This window comes from Mus caroli, unplaced genomic scaffold (genome assembly GCF_978045245.1).
Source record: "Mus caroli unplaced genomic scaffold, Mus_caroli_1 scaffold_6, whole genome shotgun sequence".
Classification (NCBI taxonomy): Eukaryota; Metazoa; Chordata; class Mammalia; order Rodentia; family Muridae; genus Mus; species Mus caroli.
In genome coordinates this window covers 112,479,211-112,499,743 of record NW_028227261.1, presented here as the reverse complement: position 1 = coordinate 112,499,743, position 20,533 = coordinate 112,479,211, and the positions used below count along the sequence as shown (strand labels likewise).

The 20,533-nt window shown below is 49.1% G+C and overlaps 1 protein-coding gene across 1 annotated transcript in view; it reads left to right on the top strand.

The window, feature by feature from the left end:
• Positions 1 to 1,029: 1,029 nt before the first annotated feature.
• Positions 1,030 to 20,533, top strand: part of LOC147004371 (uncharacterized) — a 35,756-nt gene continuing 16,252 nt past the window's right edge. Inside the window, exons 1-4 of the mRNA XM_085839539.1 lie at positions 1,030 to 1,045; positions 4,069 to 4,445; positions 16,189 to 16,296; positions 16,877 to 16,928. Coding sequence (XP_085695665.1) covers positions 1,030 to 1,045; positions 4,069 to 4,445; positions 16,189 to 16,296; positions 16,877 to 16,928 — 553 coding nt within the window. The remainder of the gene's footprint in view (positions 1,046 to 4,068; positions 4,446 to 16,188; positions 16,297 to 16,876; positions 16,929 to 20,533) is intronic.

Below are 20,533 nucleotides of genomic sequence, written 5' to 3'. Positions count from 1 at the left end.
TCCAAATGTTCAACTCCTAAAAGCTTTCCAAATTTTGTCCTTTCTGGTGTTTGTGTAGGCATTATTGAATAAGCGTGAGTTCTAATAGACTGGGCAGGGAACCCCAAGACGTCCTGTCTGTGCAGATTCTTCTTGGTACGTCTATGCAGCAGTCTCCTCCAGTGTGTTGAGCAGGATCCCTCTGGAATGATGAGATTTATGGTTTACTAGGTAGGTGCTTCTATATAGCCACCTAGAGCCAAGGGGCGATTAGAATTTCTCTAACTCACATCTGGAGCAGGAGTTATAAGCCAATAACTATGGTCAAAAATAGAAATGTAGAGCTGGGTATTGTAGCTCAGTGGTGGAGTGCTTTGACTGTTATGTGTATGGCCCTAAGTTCAGTGCTTAGTGGATGCACACATATGCATACCCTCACATACATATTCCAGAAAAATACCCACCCAAAAACAGGCAAATTATTTGTAACAGCTTTATTGAAGTATAATTGATATAAATAAGAACTATATACAATTTGTGCCACTTGGATTGCTTGGAAATGACTAGCTAAGATCTTTGTCTATTTCATGCTACTGTAACAATACCACAGACTGGATGATTTGCAAATGAAACCTTAATCGGCTCCTGGTTCTGAAGGCTGAGATGCCCAAGAGCTTGGTGAGAACATCTGATAAGGTCTCTCGGTACTGCATCATCTCCTGACAGGAGGCAGAAGGGCAAGAGCAGGCTGAGTGGGCTGAATTTGCTTCTGTGGTCAGTCCACTCTAGATAACAGCATTAACCCTTCCCAAAGGCGGTGACTTGCTGACTAATCACTTAGGTCTCACCTCCCAACACTGTTGCATTGAGGATTCAATTTCCATACATAAAATCTCCACCGATAACCAGCAGCACTGAAATAAGATGAGTCAGTAGACAAAGCTTCTTAAACCCGATCCTGTTTATAGGCTGAAGGCAGGGAGAGCCACAGGGAGAAAGCTGGGGTTCTGAATGACAACAGATCAAACAAAAGAAGGAACAAAAGGAGACATGATCAAAGGCACAGGTGGGTGAGCTGATGGTCTGCAGAGGAAGCATCCCTCGTGCTGAAACTATGGGAAAGGGAAAAGGGAAAGGGAATGTAGGTGATTTCTATTACCTGTAATGCTTAGGATAAACATTTCCAAGTGGAAAAGCGCCAGCTCTATCACAAAAGCTCTGAGTCTTTACCTTAGCCATCTCAGATATGGGATTTCAATCATCAGTCCTAATAGCAATCCCTGCTTGTGTTACGTTGGCAGAATGAATGTAAAGGGATTGTTGTATGGACATATAAACTCCTATTCCTGCACACTCATATTTATAGGGGTACTGTTCACAGAAACCAGGACATGGAACCAGCCTTGGTGCCTGTCTCAGGGTTTCTAATGCTCTGATTCAACACCATAACCAATACCAAGTTAGGAAGGAAAGAGTTTATTTGGCCTATACTTCCATATCGCTATTCATCACTGAAGGAAACCAGGACAGGAACTTGGACATGGCAGGAACCTAGAGGCAGGAGCTGATGCAGAGGCCATGGAGGGGTGCTTCTTGCTCCCCATGGCTTGCTCAGCCTGCTTTCTTATAGAACCCAAGGCCATCAGCCCACAATGGCATCACCCACAATGGGCTGGGCACTCCCCCATCAATCACTAATTCAGAAAATTACCTACAGGGCTTGAGAGATGGCTCAGTGGTTAAGAACACTGACTGCTCTTCCAGAGATCCTTAGTTCAATTCCCAGTAACTACATGGTGGCTCACAACCTTCTGTAATGGGATCTGATGCCCTCTTCTTGTATATCTGAATACAGTGAGAGTGTACTCACACATAAAATAAAATAAATAAATCTTTTTAAAAAGGAGGAAGGTGGAAGAGGAGGAAGAAGAAGAAGAAGAAGAGGAAGAAGAAGAGGAAGAAGAAGAAGAAGAAGAAGAAGAAGAAGAAGAAAAGAAGAAGAGGAGGAGGAAGAGGAGGAGGAGGAGGAGGAGGAAGAGGAAGAAGAAGAAACCTTACACCTGGACCTTATGGAGGCATTTTCTCAATATAAGTTCCTTCCTTTCAGATGACTCTAGCTTGTGTCAAGCTGACACTGACTACCAGGCACAAATATCATAGTCATCAACATAACAGAGGAATGGAGAAGATCATATAGTTTATATACATAACAGGGTTTTACTTAGCAATAAGAAACTAAATGTGTCATCTTCAGGTAGATGGGTATAGAGCTAGATTTCACTGTGTGGAGTGAAACAACCAGACTGAGAAAAACAAACATCTTATACATAGAACCTAGATTCTTTGGGGGGAAAAACATAGAAGTTGAGGAGTGGTTATTTAGGAAGTGATTGTTTAGACAGAGAGAATTGGAGGTGAAGTAATCAAAGCAAATTATATACACTGCAAAACGTCACTTCTGGGGTGATGTGAAATCATCTGCCATAGGTTGGAACCGCTGGAAACACCAAATGTCTTAGAACGACTTTAAACTCCTGATCTTCCTGCTGCCCGCTTCCCAGCGCTGTGATTTCAGGCATGTCTACCGCAGGCTGGCCAAGCCCAAGGTGTCAGGGATCGAGTCGCTAGGATGAGTGTGAAGAGGAGAGACTGGGCTGGACGGCAGTGTTCAGATGTGTGGCTGAGGCAGGGATTGTGGTTATACTGGTTATTAGAGTGAGGCCGTCGTGGCCCATGGTTCATAGTGCAGTTCCCTAACAGGACTCTGACCACCTTGTTTTTTGTTTGTTCAATGGATGGTAGACACACAACACGTATTTTTGAATGAAAGAAGGAATTAGCCAACAAACCTCTGTAGGGGATATTATAGCTTTCTCTTCCATGCAGGTCCATCAAATAGCCTAGAAATAGAACACTCAAGACAGTCTTTAGGTCCCTGTCTGAAATTTTTGGTCCATTATGATTCTAAAGGTAAGTACATCGGACTACATAGAAATCTCAGTCTGCTCTTCAATATTAGTTTCACAAGGGGGAAAATATGGTGGCTCTTGTTAACACAATTTTGTAGTGGCTTCTCAGTCTGCAGTGGCAGTTTGGGTTCTGATATCAGAGCACCTGGATTTCAATCTCATCTCCATGATGTAGGAGCTTGCTACTTTAGGCAAGCTGTTTAACCTCTGTGCCTCAGTATGACTCCTCCAAGACATAGTGTCTTAACCCACTGTGGTAGCTCAGGCCTGAAATGCTGGCCCTCTGGAGTTGGAGGCCAACCTGAGCTCCCCAGTCAACTACTGACCAGCTGCAGCTGCACAGTGAGTGACATTTAAGGTCTTTAAAATAGTACCATTACACTTGGCATTTTTAATATTAATTTGGTGATGATAATAATATATAGTTCTAAATTTAGTAAATTCTACTTAAAGGACAAAGTATCTTCTATACCACCTGGAAAGGGGGGTAGGGTAGAGGGATACTAGATACTCAAAAAATGATGTGACATGTGTTTGATAGACACAAAATAGATGTAATTTAGATAAGAGGGATCTGGGCATGTGTACACATCGTCCATTACTTTCCTACAACTAGTTCTCGATATTTTATGACTTGGTCTTTTTCTTGCCCTCTTCAAAGCCTGGAGTTTGTTGCAATGCGCGCTATAGTTCTCAGAAACACTGGCCGCCTGACAAGCTGGCTGTTTGGCTAGTCTGAAGGCTGAGGCTGCTGCAGGAAAAGTGGGTTACATGACAGTACAGCTCTGCTGCTGCTGTTGCTGGAGATGGAAGACCAATAGCCTCCGACCAAGCGCACAGGGCAGGATGAAGCAGCCAAGGTCTTTGTGAAGGTTCCTGGCCACTCCCGAGCTCAGTGGGAACCTGAAGAAGGTAAGTGCCCTCGGTGAGCCCTGAGACCTGGGTGGTGCGACAGAGTCTCCTGGCTGAGTTCTTCTCACCCCGGGCAGCTGCTGGTGGCAGCATCCACACAGACCCTGCTCTGCCCTGGGTGTGTGCGGGTGAGCGAGTCCCCGTAGCCCCTGCAGCGCCGACCCGGGGCCAGCTCCCGGGGAGGGCTGACCTTGCCGCGGGCGGCCAGGCTGGCGCAGTCCCCGCGCCGCATTGCCGGCTGCTGGTGCGGGCGCCCCCTGGCACCCGGACCGCGCGCCCGCGCTCCCACCGCGCCCCACGCCCGCGGCCGAGCGGGCTGCGCGGACCGCGCCTGAGGCTCCGGAGGGTGGGGCGGCGCGCGCCCACGGGCCGGCCGAGGGCGCCTCGCGCCGGTGCACGCGCAGCGGGTGGGCGTGCTCAGGGTGCGCGCCACCGCTGCCGCCGCCTCAGCCTGTCGCGCCGCCCGCGCCGCCCGCTCCCGGTGCTCGGCCCAGCACGTCGGCTCCGGAGCGGCCGTGGGCAGCGCGGGCCCGCGGCGTAGAGTCCGCCGGCCTCGGACCCGCGTCCCGCACGCGGACTGTCCCGGTAAGCGATGGCGGGGGCGGGGGGACCCCCGCCGTCACCCCGAGGGGCGGGTCTGCGGTCCCGGACTCGGATCCTGGTGCGGGAGCCGCCCCCACGGGGCCCCTGTGCAAGTGGATGCATGCCAGTGACCGCCGCCTCTACCCCGAGAGCGTCCGTGGGACGGGCATGGCGGGAGACGCCCAGGGCGCTCTGCACTTTGTGCCTTGCACAGACAGCCCCAGTGTGGAGGCACCCTCCCCAGGCCCCCAGGGGGGCCTTCAGTGTAAGTGGAGTGGCATCAGGGTAGTCTCTGGACTTGGCTCCGTGGGAGAACATCTGGGAACCTTAGGGACTTTCTCAGTGGTGTTGGTGAACCTCAGGTGATCTCAGCCTGTGCCCCTAGAGATGCCAAGAAAGAACCTTTGGCTGGAGAAATGGGATCCATTTGTGGCATCATAGCTCCAAGGACTTTGGCACTGACCTCCTGAGGGACTCAGTGTGCCCTCATTTGTCCCCCTCAACATAGTGGAAAGGAGTGGGGACTCTATGGGGCTGTGGCCTTTGTTCATTCCATTTCTCACACTGCCCCAGTAGAGCGTCTCTTCTGAATGACAGCCCGGTTGGCTTCACGCTGGACTTTCGGGGAGACTGGAACTGCTTGTAAGAGCACAGGGCCCAAGGGGTACCAAGATCAGTGAGGCCTCCAAATCAAAGATAAGATATCTGAGCCTGTGAGCTTGACTATCCAGAAACACTAAGACCAAGTTTCTAGAGGAAGGACTAAGCGGGAGGGAAGCATTCTTGAGAACTAGTGTGCCAGGCACTGTGCTAGATCTGTTTAAACACCTTACATAATACTTAACAACAGCTTCATCAAATTGCCCCCATTTAAACATTAGGTATTTGTGACGCAGGCTTAGTACTTTGCCCGAGATCACAAATGACAAAGTCTGTTCTTCACATTTAACTCAGAGAAAAGTGTCAAAGAGGGACAGAAGGAAGAGAGGCTGTTTGTTACTAAGTTGTGCTGAAGGGTCAAGCATGGAGCTTTGCCTTAGCATATGCTCCGCAGAGGTGATACTTGAAGGGAGGGGGACAGTTTATCAGAACCTGAGGCCATTGGAGCATTATCCACTTAATCCCCTGAGTTCAATGTATGGCTTCCTTTGTTGGTAGCACTACTGTAATGGTGTGGTGGTCTTTGTCGGGAATTGCTTGGGAGAACTAGAGGGGCCACCTTCCCTGCTGCAGGACCTTGGGGGTGAAGAAGCAGAGACACTGTCACTTCTAGGAGTCACCCACACTTCCCTTGTGGCCCTGCATGTGCACCAGTGGACAGTAATCCACAAATACCACCCAGGACACTGTTGATGAGTTCTGTGTGAGAAGCAGAAGGGTGGAAAGGATGGGAGCCGAGAGGCTTGCTGGTCATCTGTCATCCGGGAGAGAACCAGATACAGCCATATACCCCTGTCTCATCCCTCAACACTTCCATTCCAGCTGACTCCTAAGGGTATAACTTTGGGCCCAAAGATAGATTCTTGCTTCTTATCCAAAATGGGAGTGTGAAAGGGCCAAGCCACGTAATTTACCACAGAGCCGTTCTGGAGTGTCCCTGTTCATCTTTGTCCTGTTCTGCACAGCCAGACCTAGTATCCTTTCATAAAACTCTCCTCCTAGACCTGGGCCCCAATGAGAAAGGGCCGATCAGAGCATGGGTCCCTCACATATATACTCAGGTTTGGTCCTGATTTCCTTTGAAATATATATATACCTACTTCAGAGACTAAGGCAGGGGGCTTGCCACAAGTTGAAGGCCAGCCTGAGCTACTAGAGAGACTGTCTCAGAAAAACAAAACCAAGAAAACTCTGTCTTTCTGCACTGGCTATGGTAATCTATGCCTGATATCCTGGTACTTGGGAGGTAGAGGCAAGAGAATCTCAAGTTCAAGGCCAGCCTGGGCTGCATAGAAAGTTCTAGGCATTGTCTCAAAAAAAAAAAAAGATAAAAAGAAAAAGAAATGTTTCTTTGGGTGTCTGGGATTACATCTTGAGAAGATGAAGCTACCAAGAAAACTGGATAACCTAACTGACCAATTGTCTTCCTTAAGTACCTGGCTCCTTTAAGGACTGGATCATTGTTGTACCTCATGCATAGCTCAACAAGCAAATCTGACAGAGGTTCATATTAGTTAGCATCTGACATAAAGTTGTTTATAATCCCCTTTCAGCTTAAATCCTCTCTCATTAATTCATATATATATATATGTATATATATACACACACACACATATATATATAATACATATGCCAGGATTGTCTCTGAGATATATGTATATCTCAGAAACAATCCTAGTAAACCCAAGTGCTGACCAGTGAGTGTACTCTGGCCTTTCACAGCTCCCCAGCATGTGTGTGTGTGTGTGTGTGTGTGTATTGTTTTAAGAGAAAACCAAGACCAAGCCTGCAAATATGGTGGCATTTGTTCTAATTCAGACATTTCTTTTTGTTTGTTTTATTTTGTTTTTGTTTTTTTTCAAGACAAGGTTTCTCTGTGTAGTCCTGACTGTCCTGGAACTTGCTCTGTAGACCAGGCTGGCCTGAATTCAGAGATCTGCCAATCTCTGTCTCCTAGATGCTGGGCCAAAAGGCTCTCAGATATTTCTTGTTGGAGTATGAAGAGGAGGATGATGATGATGGTGGTGGTGGTGGTGATGATGATGGTGATCTTTTCACTGGGGACTCTGAATATTGCACTCCTTGGTAACTTGGGAAAATTACTTGATTGATCTAAGTACTCCCCAAAACTTTGATCCTCGGTTCCATCTCCTAATGTCCAGTATTGAGTAAACATTAAATTTCAAAACTTGTCAGAATAGTGCCTGAGCATAGCCTTAATCTTCTCAAAAATAAAATGCTTCAATCCAAAGGAAAGTAAGAGGAGAATGCCCCTCCCCCACCTGAGTACACACAAATGGGTATGGATTTTCAGCCTTGGATTTTCCATAGATTCTCTGGCCACACTGTAGCCGTTTTCTTCTTCCCACACTACCCATGTATTTTTTAAGTGCTTCCTTTTCTTGGAACATGGATAATAAGAGCTCCCAGGTCCATTTTCCACAGCTCCTCATTTGTCCCAGCACACCTGTTCCTAAGTGGATCATCGTCTCCCATCTCTTCATCTACAGTATCTGTTGTCTTTGGGTGCCACATACCTGTCTAGCAGTGCTTCCTCGTTCCCCAGATTCACCTCACCTATCCATAGCTGACGGGAACATCATTATCTAGTCCTTCCTTCAGTCTTAATGAGTACGTTCTGATTGGAACTGTTCTACCAGCTTTGGGCTGAGAAGCATGGGCTGTCAGTGTCCAGCTGGACACGAAACTCTTGGTTCCATTATAGCATCTCTCCATGCTCCACCCACCTGCCGGCAATCCTCTCAGAGGTCCGCACCCACCCTAAGTGCTGCTGACCTTCCAGCACTGTGCTGTATAAACAGGAGACTTCCTGCCCTCGAGGAGTTTGCATAGAATCTGTCTGCATTTCATCACTCGATTGCTATTAATACAAAGTGCAGGAAAAGTACCGGGGGAAATATGGCTTTGTGGGCTCCCCACGGCGGTCTGTGTGAGTGTGCCGTCTCCCAGGTATCACCCACCGACAACTACTGCTAAGATGAGCTTCTTCTTCATCTTCCAACCCCTGCCCAAGTTACTCTTACCCATACATATTGAGCAAACTGGCCACACGCACGCTTGCCTCCCTGTGCAAGTCATCTATGTGGATAGCAGATTATGAGTTAGAGAGCCCTTTGCATGTTATGATCTCTGTTTGATGGAGACTGTTTCCTGTTGCTATGGTCTCTCTGCAACACTCAGTGATTCAGCTTCACTGCCCTCTTTTTCTTGTTTGTATTTGTCCTTTAAGCTCCAGTCTCCTTAGACAAAGGCCAATGGTTACTGCAGCCCCTCCCTGCCAGGCCTTAGGTTGTGGGAGAGTTCCATGCTGGAGAGCTGTGAAGGGCCAGAGCACACTCAGTGGTCAGCCCTGGGGTTTACCGGGATTGTCTCTGATCATCCTGGCCAAACTCCCTTCCCTGCCCCCGCCCCACTTCCCTGAATTCAAATGAATATTCTCTTTTAAACAAATATTTTAGGCATACTACATCAAACCAGTCCTTTGAGCTGATGCTAATTCATATGTGAGTACAGATTTCCTTTCCTATTTCTATCCAGCACCAGGGCCGGCTTCACAGCTCTAAGTCATGGTGGCGTCTCCATATAGCTCCATGCTTGGCATGTGTTTTTACCTCTTCCTGGAATGCTTTTTTTTTTTTTTTCCTGATCCACTGGGTTAACTCCCACTCATCTTCAAAATTTAGCTCAAGCAACACCTCTTTTTTTAATCCTACATGTATGCCCCCTACACATGCACACACTCCTGCATCCTCACAGACTGAGACTCCATCTCTTCATCCTAGTGACAGCTATTAGCACTTGATTTGTGCCTAACACATAGTAGGCTGCACACACACACACACACACATGGGGTGGGGAAAGCTTATAGACTCAATAAGCAAGAGAGTGGCAAGATAGTTAAAGTGTAATAACTGCATAAATGAAGCCGAACCTGTGCTTCGGGGACCTAAGAGCAGAAAGCAGGGAGTGCCTCTCCATCTTGCTGGGAAAATTCACTTGCTGAGTGCAGTCCCACCAGCCAATCACTGCCAGTGCGATGTTCCTTAACTGTTGCTCTGCTTCTGTGGGAAGTCAGAGCTGTAGCTTTTAATGAAGACAGCCCAATCCCCAGAGGGTTTTATGGCTTCTGTGAGGACTTTGCTGTCCTGGCAGGATGAACTAAACTGATCCTGCTCACTCACCCACCCACCCCCAGAGTTAACTGTGTCATTTCAGCCTGTAGGTTGCAATGAGACTTTTCCCATTTATACTGATCTGTCTCCAGGAAGGAAAGCTACCGATGTGGTCTCAGCTTTCCAAGAGCTCTTACAGAAAAGCCCCATTTCTAAGCAGAAGGTTCCAAGCAGGGCCAGGCAACCTCCTGGCTAATAGTTACACTCTCACACAGGCTGCCTTAGCGGCACCAAACGCAGGTTCACATAAAGTCACACACCCTGTCTCACTGAAGAAAGTGCTTATTTTCAGCCTCACGGTGGTACTTGAGGAGTCATGGGACTCTAGCTTAAACCTGAGCTCCCGGAAGAATTCTGAATCACACATCTATAGCACACACACAAGGCACGGCCATAGTGCAACGTGTGTCTCACAGGCACACACACAGTCACACACTCTCAATCACACTGGGGTTGGCGGGTCGGGGCGGGCTCTGGAAGGCAGTTACATAAACGCCCTCACAGCACCCCCTCGCTCCCCCTTACCCCCCTGCTTCCTCGCACAGTGCCAGCGCTCGCCCGAGGCGGCTTGGCAGGGCCCCGGGAACAGCTTGGCCTCGCAGAGGCTCCAGGCACCGAGAAACCTGATCCCGACACAGCCCTGGGCGGAGCCAGGGAGGGGGGCCCAGAGCCTCCCCAAGTCAGGGACCAGCCCAGCCACCCCCATAGGCGACTCACCACCCCCCCATCCTGAAACAGCTCCAGCACCATCTCGGGACAGCACCTGGGGCACATTCACAACAACCCCCTCCTTCTGGAACCCTAAGGTGGAGACCACTGCCTCTCTGTGCCCTGACCCTCCCAGTACTAGAAAAGGGCAGGCAATCTCTGAAGGTGGAGGATGGGGGAGAGATGGAGTCTCACTAGGGAGGCTAAGCATTCACACTGAAATCCTCCAGGTTCCCATCCCACTAGGGTCCTCACTGATAGAGGGGCTTCCACTACTGCCCCAGGCTCATGTCAGATTTCTTTTACCTACCAGATTACCAATTCCAATATACCCTATCAAAATTCCAAGGTATTCAATAGGCCAAGGATTCCTTCCCTCCCATCAGGAAGTTCTAACCCTAGTCTAATCACAGTCCCTCCTGCTTTGCTAAGAAGGAATCCTGAAGACAGATGGAAGCCTTGGGAATCAAATCCCTGGAAGGAGGAAAGATGAAGGCCCACGAACCCCCTGGAAGTCAGAAATCCACATGGAGGGTACAATCTCCTCGTCATAACTTTTACCCTGCAGCCTGAGGCCCTAGTTTTCACAACAGCTTTTGAGTGTCCAATTGGGCTGCCCAGGCCCAAGAAGAAAGGGAATTTCCCCCTATGTTCTCTGCTTTCTCTGCTAATGAACAAAACATTTCATGTTGAAATTCCTCCTCTACCCCCAATCCAGAGTCTCTGCCTTCCCCCACCAAATATGTCTGGGCTGGGGGACCACTAGGAGGGGTATCAGAATGAAGAGAACTCCCAGAGAAAGCATAACTTACATTGGGGGCATCTTTGAAAATAAGCCATTGAAATGGCTCCCCCCTTCTGCTTTTGGCTAAAATTACCCACTCCTGTGGCTGTGTCCCAGAAAGGGTGGCCGGAGCTGTCCCGAGGCCCAGGACACGGCCCCCCTCCCCTGGGCAAGGAGCCTTCCTGAAGTTGTTTTCCTGGTCTCTTCCTCTTGGATGTTTTTTTGATTATTAATCACATTTTCCATTCACAGACTCAGTCCAGACCCCTTCCCCCCCCCCCCCCCGCCTGGGGTCAGGGCTCGACAGGGAGGAGAAGCGAGCTCCTTGCAAGACGAGTTGGGGACAAGATAGCTAGTGACCCTGGCCTTGGCTGACCCGAAAGAGGCCGTAAGTGGAATGTCACAGATCACACCCTCTGAGTGCTGGCACACAGTAGGTGCCATCCTTAAGCAATACGAGTGAGACAAGTGAGTGAGCAGGTGGCTAGTTTTCACGGCACCCAGCTGGCAGTGGCCAGCAGAGCCCTTGGTATCGGTTGCTGTGCTACAGATAGGGAACGATCCTGAAGCCAGGCAGACATCTGCCAGAATCACTCAGCAGGTCGATGCCGCAGCCAGGCAGCCCGTAGCAGTGGTGATGGCACCTCTTGTTCTTAAGTGTGTGTGTGTGCCCTACTGTGTGCCAGGCACCGTACTGTGTGCCAGGCATTGGTGTAAGTACAGCAGTGAGCCAGACGCTGCTTCAGAAAGCTGTAGAAGGGCTAGCTTCCATGCATGGTCCACACACGTGTAACTCGGTACAACAGCTTAGGAAATAGCAGGGTCCACTAAGATGAATGTACATAGATCCCAGGACCTGGCAATTCTACTTACACATGCATACCTCAAAGAACAGATCAGGAGTGCTTTGTTAATTATATTCTCAATTAGGAACAACCCAGATAGATAAATATCGACATGGTCACAGCAATGTAAAATAGCCAGTTGCAACTGGCATAACGACATGAGTAAAGCTCAGACAAAACGCTGAGGGAGTGGGAGGGAGGGGTAGGGGCTCTGAGGACACACCGACCTATTTCATTTCTAGGAAACTTTGGGACAAGTAAGACTGAAGTTGGACCTGTAATTTGAACTATATACCCTTAAATTTCGTGCAATTTGCTGTTTACAATTTGCCTCAAACTTGTTTTAAGTTCCCACCCTCTTGGGACTCACATTCTAATCAAGAAAGATGGATACTTTAAAAAGAAAATGGGGCTGGTGAGATGGCTCAGTGGGTAAGAGCACCCGACTGCTCTTCCGAGGGTCCAGAGTTCAAATCTCAGCAACCACATGGTGGCTCACAACCATCCGTAACAAGATCTGACTCTATCTTCTGGAGTGTCTGAAGACAGCTACAGTGTACTTACATATAATAAATAAATAAATATTTAAAAAAAATAAAAAGAAAATGAAGATGATTGTACAGTTAGCCCGTGTAAAATTCCCATTATCTGACACCCCAATCCCCTCAGCCAAGAAGTGACATCTAAATGCCTCCTAAGAGAGGCGCCGGCTAAGCCCCTTTCTTTCCTCTCTCATGGTACCATATTCCTTTCCCTGATACGGTTAGTGTGATGGCTAGTTTAATGGCTAGTGTGATATCTGTTGAGTTGTTTAGTTAGCTGTTTGGTGCCTCAAAGCTCTGTGAGGGTTTTCCTTTGGCCTCCATCAGGAGGGTCAGATGCTGGGTCAGGCATAAAACAGGTGATTCTAACAGTTGGAATAGACTCTGTGTGTGTCTGTGTGTGTGTGTGTGTGTGTGTGTGTGTGTGTGTGTGTGTGTGTGTTATGCTGGAGGAGATGTCTACCATAGAGTTATACCCTTCTACTCCCTCTCTCTTTAAGATAAGATTTTTCTGTGTAGGATTTTCCTGGAAATTGATCTGTAGACAAGGCTAGCCTTGAACTCAGAGATCCTCTTGCCTCTGCTTCCTGAAAGCTAGGATTAAAAGCGTGTGGCACTTTGCCTGGCTTCTTTTTAACTTTCTATTTTGAGACAGGAGCAGCTCACCAAATTGCTCAGGCTGGCTTTGAACTCACTCTTTAGTGCAGGCAAGCCTTGAATTTGAGATCTTCCTGTCCCTGATTTCCGAGTATCCGGGATCACCAACTTTCATCACGAAGTTTGAAATAGATTTATCAATATTTATATGTAGATCCTTTAAAATAGGCCAAATATGTACATGGTGTAATAGGGTAAGCAGGACAAACCCTAACCTGTAAGAAGTGAATCTAAGCTTCAAGGCACAGGGGAACAAGCCTTGGAAAAGCCCTTCAGTCTTTAGTGATGAGATGCAGGCTTGGTAACCTCAGGGAAGACTAAGCAGAATCCTGGGAGGCAGGCTGAGGCGGCAGTGGCTCAGAAACTACATCCCCAAACCCCTTTGGTTCCAAGGCCATGGTGGTCTGGAATGTGTTGTAGAGTAGTTAAGAGCACAGAACATTTCCCTATCAGTGAGATCTTTTTAAAATGAATTTATCTATGTGCACGCGTGTGTGAGTGTCTGTATACATCCACATGCATGCAGAAGCCAGTGGAGGTCAGAAGAGGGCATCAGATCCCCCCAGAACTGGAGTTATATGACTGTGAGCCACCATGTGGGTGCTTAGAACCAAACCTGGGTCATCTGCAAGAGCAGTAAGTGCTCTTAGCCACTGAGCCCTCTCTCCAGCTCCTGCTAGTGAGCTGCTGCATAGGATGTCAGATTTTCGTCCTGACTGGGACAAGGTCCTGGGGCTGGAAAGAAAGGAGAGTGCCTCAGTGTAGAGAAGGCCACTTGGAGTCATCTTTCCATTTGCTCCCCGTCCCCCAGGGGACCCCATGTCAGGTATACACAAAGCTCAGGCTCCCTGAATATGTCTGCTCCTCAAAGGATCTTCCCCATGGTTACCCTGGGGCCTGTTAAGTTTGGAGAGTGAAGCCACTGGGAGCACAGGAAGGAGGGTAGAGAGAGCCAGGGAGGACAAGGACATTTGGGATCAGGGGACTTTGTGTTTCCTGAAGACAAAAACAGGGACACAACACAGACTTACAAAATCACAGATGCAATTTTTCATTTTGCAAAAATTCGCATGAAACTAATTCATTACTCAGAAATCGCCTCTCCACCCCAGCGGGCTCTGACCCCCCTCCTGTTCTTCACAGTGGAGACATCTGTCCTCAAAGGATTGTCCACTTCCAGTGACTCTCTGCTGCTGATAATAGGGCCCATGTTTCCCAGAAGGCCTGAGGTTATTCCAAGACTGCTTCTCTCCCTTCACCTCCCATGGCTTCATTCCTGAAGAGCCTGTGACCACTTAGGTCAGAAATAGACGGGTAAGGAAGGACCAACTCCCCCACAAACTCAACTATGGTGACTAGGAAGACCAAGACAATTTAAAAATCTGGAGACTTACTGCCACAGACACCCAGGACCAAGGAATAGGCAGAGGCAGAAGAGGAATTCCAAGAGAGAAAATTGAGTTAAATTCAGTTCAACAGACATTTATTAGTGCCTACTGTGTGCCAGGCCCAGAGGGAACATTGTGTACAAAAGCGCAGACGCCTCCCAGGCTTTTGGCATGGGTGACTGGGAGACGATAGTGCCATTCACAAAGCCTTTGACATGTTCAGCCGAAGGGTCTGTGGGATGATGGGGAGGAAGGGACAAGTCTAGGGAGGGAGAGGTGTCCTCAAGTGGAGTGAGAACAAGCTAGCTGGGGGTGTTCAGTCTGTCCATCAGTCCCCAGGGCCTTCAGTGCCAGCTCATGGGAAGCCTTGGGTATCCATCAAAGTCCCAGGCTGACCTGGGCATTACGACAGGACTGGGGGGCGGCAAGATTGGTCTAAGAGAACAGGCATGGAATGTGGTGAAAGACAGGGGAAGGAGGTGAGGGCTGAGATAGAAACTGGGGGTTTTAATTACAAGATGGAGAAACAGAGACAGAGAGAGATGGTGGTGGTGGTGGTGGTGGTGGTGGTGGTGTGTGTGTGTGTGTGTGTGTGTGTGCGCGTGCGTGCGTGCGCGCAAAACCCCTTCCCCCATACACACATGCTCACTGGAAAGTCATGGTGGAACACACCTGCAGTCTTAGCACTTGAAAGGAAGGTGTATCAGAAATTCAAAGCAAGCCTTGGCTACCCAGGGAATCCCAAGGCTAGCCTGGACCACATGAGATTCCTCTCAAAGCAAATGTAACAAAGTAGATAATCAATCGGCAGGAAGATTGCTGTGAGTTTTAGGCCAGCCTGGGTTACATGAGCTCATACCTAAAAGCCTAAAAAATCAGAACAACCAACTAAACAACAACCAAAAAAAAAAAAAGAGGAAGATGCAGGACTCGAAGATAAACGAGAGTTGTGAAAAAAAATCTAGAATCGGGGGTTTGTTATGAGGCTTTAAAAAGAGTGTGGTGAGACCAAGCCTTGGCTCTCAGGGGCAGGAGCTAGGTGGAGGCAGCAGGACCAAGGTGGAGCTGAGGAACTGGTTGGACCCGTGTAGGAGCTCATAAGCAGCTGTGTACACTGTTCTTCCCAGCTTCCCACTATTTCTGGGATCTCTGTGTGGTCTGGGGGGCCTCACACCGACATGTACAGGGGTGGAAGAGTATGCAAAAGCTCCCTCCAGGCTGTGGACTGCTACCCCTGAGCCCCTAGTTTCTTGGTCTTCCCCAGAGGCTCCAGAGCCTTCTTCAAGCTCAGGAACCTGCAGGCGGTCATGGGAGAACCCTAGGGACCTTGTGAGTAATTGAAACCAGGGCTAAGACATTAGAAATCATAACGCCAACCCCCGGACTCCCCCAGGATAGCTCCTGGTTTTCTTCTCGCCCCGATCCCCCCTGTTGTTGACAGCCTGGCTCTCTCAGGCCCCCACCAGCTGGGCTGCTGACCCTCCTCTCCAAACTAACTAGAAGGGACCTCCAGGCAGAGACACCTAAGCCAGACTTTGGGGACCTCTTCTCTGTGCTTCAAGAACCTTGGTGTATACTAGGCTAACTTCCTTATTTTGCAGTGTCTCGGATTCTAGCCTTAATTGCTAGTTGCAGAGGCTATCCTAGGAGGCTGGAGAGAGACAATAAGGGTCTTTCCACAGTGAAGGAGAAAAAACGGGGAGGAGAGGTGGGTGGGGGCAGGAGTGCCCTGCAACTAGCAGGTGCTCAATAAACCCATGGAGAAGAAAGAAGTCTCAAAGTGGGGGAGTGGGTGGTGTGGGTGGTGATGGTGGTGGTAGTGATAGTAGCTGCTCACAAGGAGGCTTTGCCTGGCTAATGGGAAGCAGCTTGGGAGGAGAAGGGTCAGCTAAGGAATTCCGTGATGGGGGCGGGGGCCTTTCCTCCCGATCCGCAGTCCTGATAGCTCTCTCCTTTCCTTCCTTCATAGCTGACAAGAAGACCTGGAGGTTGTTTTTCTTCTTTTAGCTTGATGGGAAGGCCCTCCCCTAACGGTTCCCTGAAGATTCCCAGATCTCCAGATTACCCAAGAGGGTTGGTATGGGAATCTATCTGTCCCCACCGCTGGCTCTTTGTCTGTCTCTCTCCTTGGCTCTCAAACCGAGAAAGATTTGAATACCTGCTCCACGGCTTTCTGGGTTTGAGGCCTCAGGCGAGTGGGTTAATGTCTCAATTACTTTCCGCAAAATGAGTCTCAATTATCCCAGGAGTAAAATGGGATCATAACAGCACCATCTATTTCCTAAGACTATAAAGATTAAGCTAAATGAGACAGTCCAGCCAAGCACTTAGCACTAGGTTTGGCCAGTATTGTTGTCTGTTTCCCAAGCAGGTGTCCTCTGTGTCTCTGTGCCTTCTTCTCTGTCAGGTTGTTCTCTCACTGTCTGTATTAGTTCTCATCTCTGTCTCTGACCATCTCTTTTTTTTTTTTTTTTTTTTTTTGGTTTTTTGAGACAGGGTTTCTCTGTGTAGCCCTGGCTGTCCTGGCACTCACTTTGTAGACCAGGCTGGCCTCGAACTCAGAAATCCGCCTGCCTCTGCTTCCTGAGTGCTGGGATTAAAGGCGTGCGCCACCACGCCCGGCTCTGACCATCTCTTATCTCTCCATCTCTCTCCAGATCTTTTGCTTTTCCTGTGTTTGGCTCTTCAGACCTGCAGCTTCACCCACAGGTGACTCTTTTCTATCCCCTGGCACAGCTAGGGTGGGATGGGGCAAGGGGGTAGACTTTTAAAACTTCAAACAGGATTCCTGGTAGCAGAATCACGCCTGGGCCTGAACATGGGTGAATCACACAGTTGGTGGTGGGAATACCAGTCTATGGTCCTTCCTGGCTGGGTAGGAGAGCTGGGGGCTTTGGCCCCACCACCTCTTGGAGGAGAGGAACTTGTCCTGACTGCTTCAGCCGCCCCCACACCTGGGTCCAGGCCAGATCCCCCACGACTAGTGCCTTCCTGGAGGTAAGGCAACCTGCCCAGAGCCGAAGACCAAAAGGGGGAAGCCCTCCACCTTCCTGTAGAGTGGTTTACCTCCATTCAAAACACTCTGCAATCTCCCACAGCCCGTTGCAGACACTGGATAGAGGCATCCTTCTCTTCTGCCTCCATCTTGCTCACATTTGAGCCGTGACTCTTGCACCTGCATTAAGTTTACACTCTCAAACTGAGGCTGCCAGAGAGAGGAAGCTGTGAGGGGCTCTTCCTCTGACCGAAGATCTCTTCCTTAGGGTGGAGGCACAACACGCTCAGATTTCATTTCTGTGTAACGTGAGCATCTGTAAAGGTAGGGGGCACAGCGTGGAAGAACAGGTGCTCATTGAACAGAAGCCAGCCGAAAGACAGGTAGTCGGAGGGCCCTGAGTGAGGAACTGGATGACCGAGGCCATAGCAGGAAGGAACATGGGTAGACCACCAAGCGGCTGCCATGCAGCTATGTGGCTCAGCAAGGAGTCTTGACTGGGGACCAGGATAGGTCTCAACTGGTCCCAAACACCCCCACACCTGGGCCTAAGCCAGACCCCGCACGTCATCTTTTGGGCAGAGGGCCAGATGGGCAAATTAATTAAGGCTCTTCTCTCATTTTCCTATTCTGAACACATCATTGCCTCAAGGTGCCCACCAGCTTCAAGGAAAGCTAGGAAGATAAACTCAGAGAGGCAGGAATACTGGGCATAGTCCCATGGCAGGCAGGGTCTGGGACAGAAGATTTGATACCCTGGCAGCCAGCCAGGGCCTGTCATGGGAATCTTGTGTCAATACTGTGACAGGGGCCAGATTCAAAGCAGGATTTTATTTCGGGAGGGCGGGAGTGCTTAGGAATCCTTGAACTCGTGGGCAGCTGGGACAGGGTTGGCGCATCCCATCAGGTAAGGACAGATGTGCAGCTTCCTGTCTTTCCCATCTGAGACAAGTTGTTGGACAGGAGGTTCAGAATGACAGACCCAGAATAAAGATCTCAGAGATACAGAAACAAAACCCAGAGATGTGAGACAGAGTGACAGGGAATTGCAGGAGGGGAAGTCATGGGATTACAGACAAGGGGCAGGTGCAGGCCAGGTAATGTTTCTGTCAGAGACGCAACAGCACAGAGAACTGCAGGCAGAGAAACTCAAAGAGAGAAAGAGAGGAATAAAACAGTTGAGAAGAGAGAGGTTAAAAGAGGTGCAGAAGTGGACGGAGATCCAGGCAGAGAGACAAAGACAGAACGAAGCAAAGAAAGAGATCAAAACGTCATGATTGAGAAGAGCAGGTGGCCCAGGCAGTCTCCTGGTCTCAGTCTCTCCACCCAGGTCTCCCCTGGGTGTGCCCCTCCTTGCTAGTCACTTGTTTCCATAGCAACAGCAAGGGCAGCACCGAATTTGCATACACATTTACATCCTTTCTATCTGCATAATTCAACAGGTTCTGTGCATATTCATGAGACTGAATGAAGGTGACTCCGCAATTCCTACACAAAGTCTGACTCTGGTGCCCCCTACTTGCCATATACGGTTGTGGCTCCAGCCGGAACCTGAGACCTGGCAGACAGCATGCCTCCTGCTCCTGCTCCCACTCCCAGCTGTGCCTTTTATTCTCCCATTTCCAGGCGTTTCTCTTAGACAAGTGACTCTCTTCCTGGTGGGATGGCCCTCTGGACATCAATATGCATGCACACGTAGACATATGAGTGTACTCTGTCTGGTAGGAGGTGGCTGAAGCTGAGGGAGTGACGCTAGCTAGCTCCCTCGATGGAAGGCCCCTTAGCCACACTGAGGGAGGACACATGAAAGGGTCTCTGAGAAATGCATAGTGCAGGAAAACAAAAGCTAAGAGAGAGTTCTCCTAGCTGTAAGGAACCTGGATGCGCTTGTCTCTCAATATGGAAGCTGACCAAGACCCTGGTTCTAGACAAAATAACCAGAGAAGCCAGGCTAAGGTTCAAACGAAGAAAGGTTACAGGAGCTCAAACAGTGGGGCAGAGGGAGCCTGGGCCTAGGAATGCTTGCAGTGTACCAGGCATTGAGAGCTTTTGTGGGCTGGGAAAGATTCCCCAGGGCCTAACCTAGTAGTGATTTTGGCCCGCTGATCTCTTCCTGGCTTCCTTGCTGCTCTTTCAACCCTGTGCTCCCTCTTCTCAGCAAGCTGTAGCACCCAGGGTCCTCACTCTAAACAGTCTGACATTTTACCTTGTGCTCCACCTCAGAGACTTCTGCAACCTCTCATCTCTCCCACGATAAAATCCAAACTCCCTGGCCAGGTAGACAGCCGCGGTCCCTGAGACTCACTCCTTGTTGGCCCTTCCTTAACCTTCAGTCACCAGACTGTTTATGTTCCTTGCATCTTCCTATGTCTCAGTTCATGATTCCCCTCCATCCCTGTCCTTCTCAGGACTCTCCCAGTCCATTAGTCTTCAAGCTTTGCACAGTCATTACCTCATTTTTTCCTTGAGATTTTGCTGGTCTCGGGGCTTTTATTTCTGCAGCGAGGAACTTCTTTACTCTGTGAACCTACTGCGCCTGCCACATTCCTGAAGGTGAACTGCTGACCATTGCTCACCTGAGACCGGAGGCTCTAAGTGCAGTGACTAGGTTTGTCACACTGGGTATTATCCTCAGCTGCTTTTTGAACAGCCGAGATGTCACTTGTCACTTAGTCTATTGAGAACCAAATTTCAAGACTAGACTGTTTTCCTTCTGCCTTGGGGCTTCTTGAAAAGTAGATTTTACAGAGTATACGTGGGCTATCCCTTTGTGACTGCTGCCACCCTGTGGTTTAAGATAGAAGTTCCCTGAGGTTAATCCTAGTGTGTTTTGAATAGGTTTCTCTCCGGGCTTGTTTTGTTTGTTTTGTTTTGTTTTGTTTTGTTTTGTTTTGTTTTGTTTTGTTTTGTTTTGTTTTGTTTTGTTTTATGACTTAGTTTTCGTGTCTCGGACTGGTTTGGTAATCGTTATGTAGGCTAAGGTGGCCTTAGATGGCAGCCCCCTGCTTCAGCTTTCCCAACTGTTAGGATTACAGATCTAAACTTTCAAGTCTTGCTTTTGAATGGTCTTGAATTTGAAGAGACAAAGATTAGAGGAAGAAGATCGAATGATTGGGAGCGGGGGAGGGGGACATCAGTGTGGCCAGAAAGCCAGAGTCCAAGAACCAAGCCAAAGATGGACAGAGTCAGGGGGGGGCAGGCAAGCAAGGAGGTCTTTTTAGGATACTCTGTGAATACTTCTGAATCTTCTCTAATCTGAGAATGGAGGGCCGAGGGAACAAGGAATGGGGCGGGATCTAAGAGTGTCCACACACTCGGA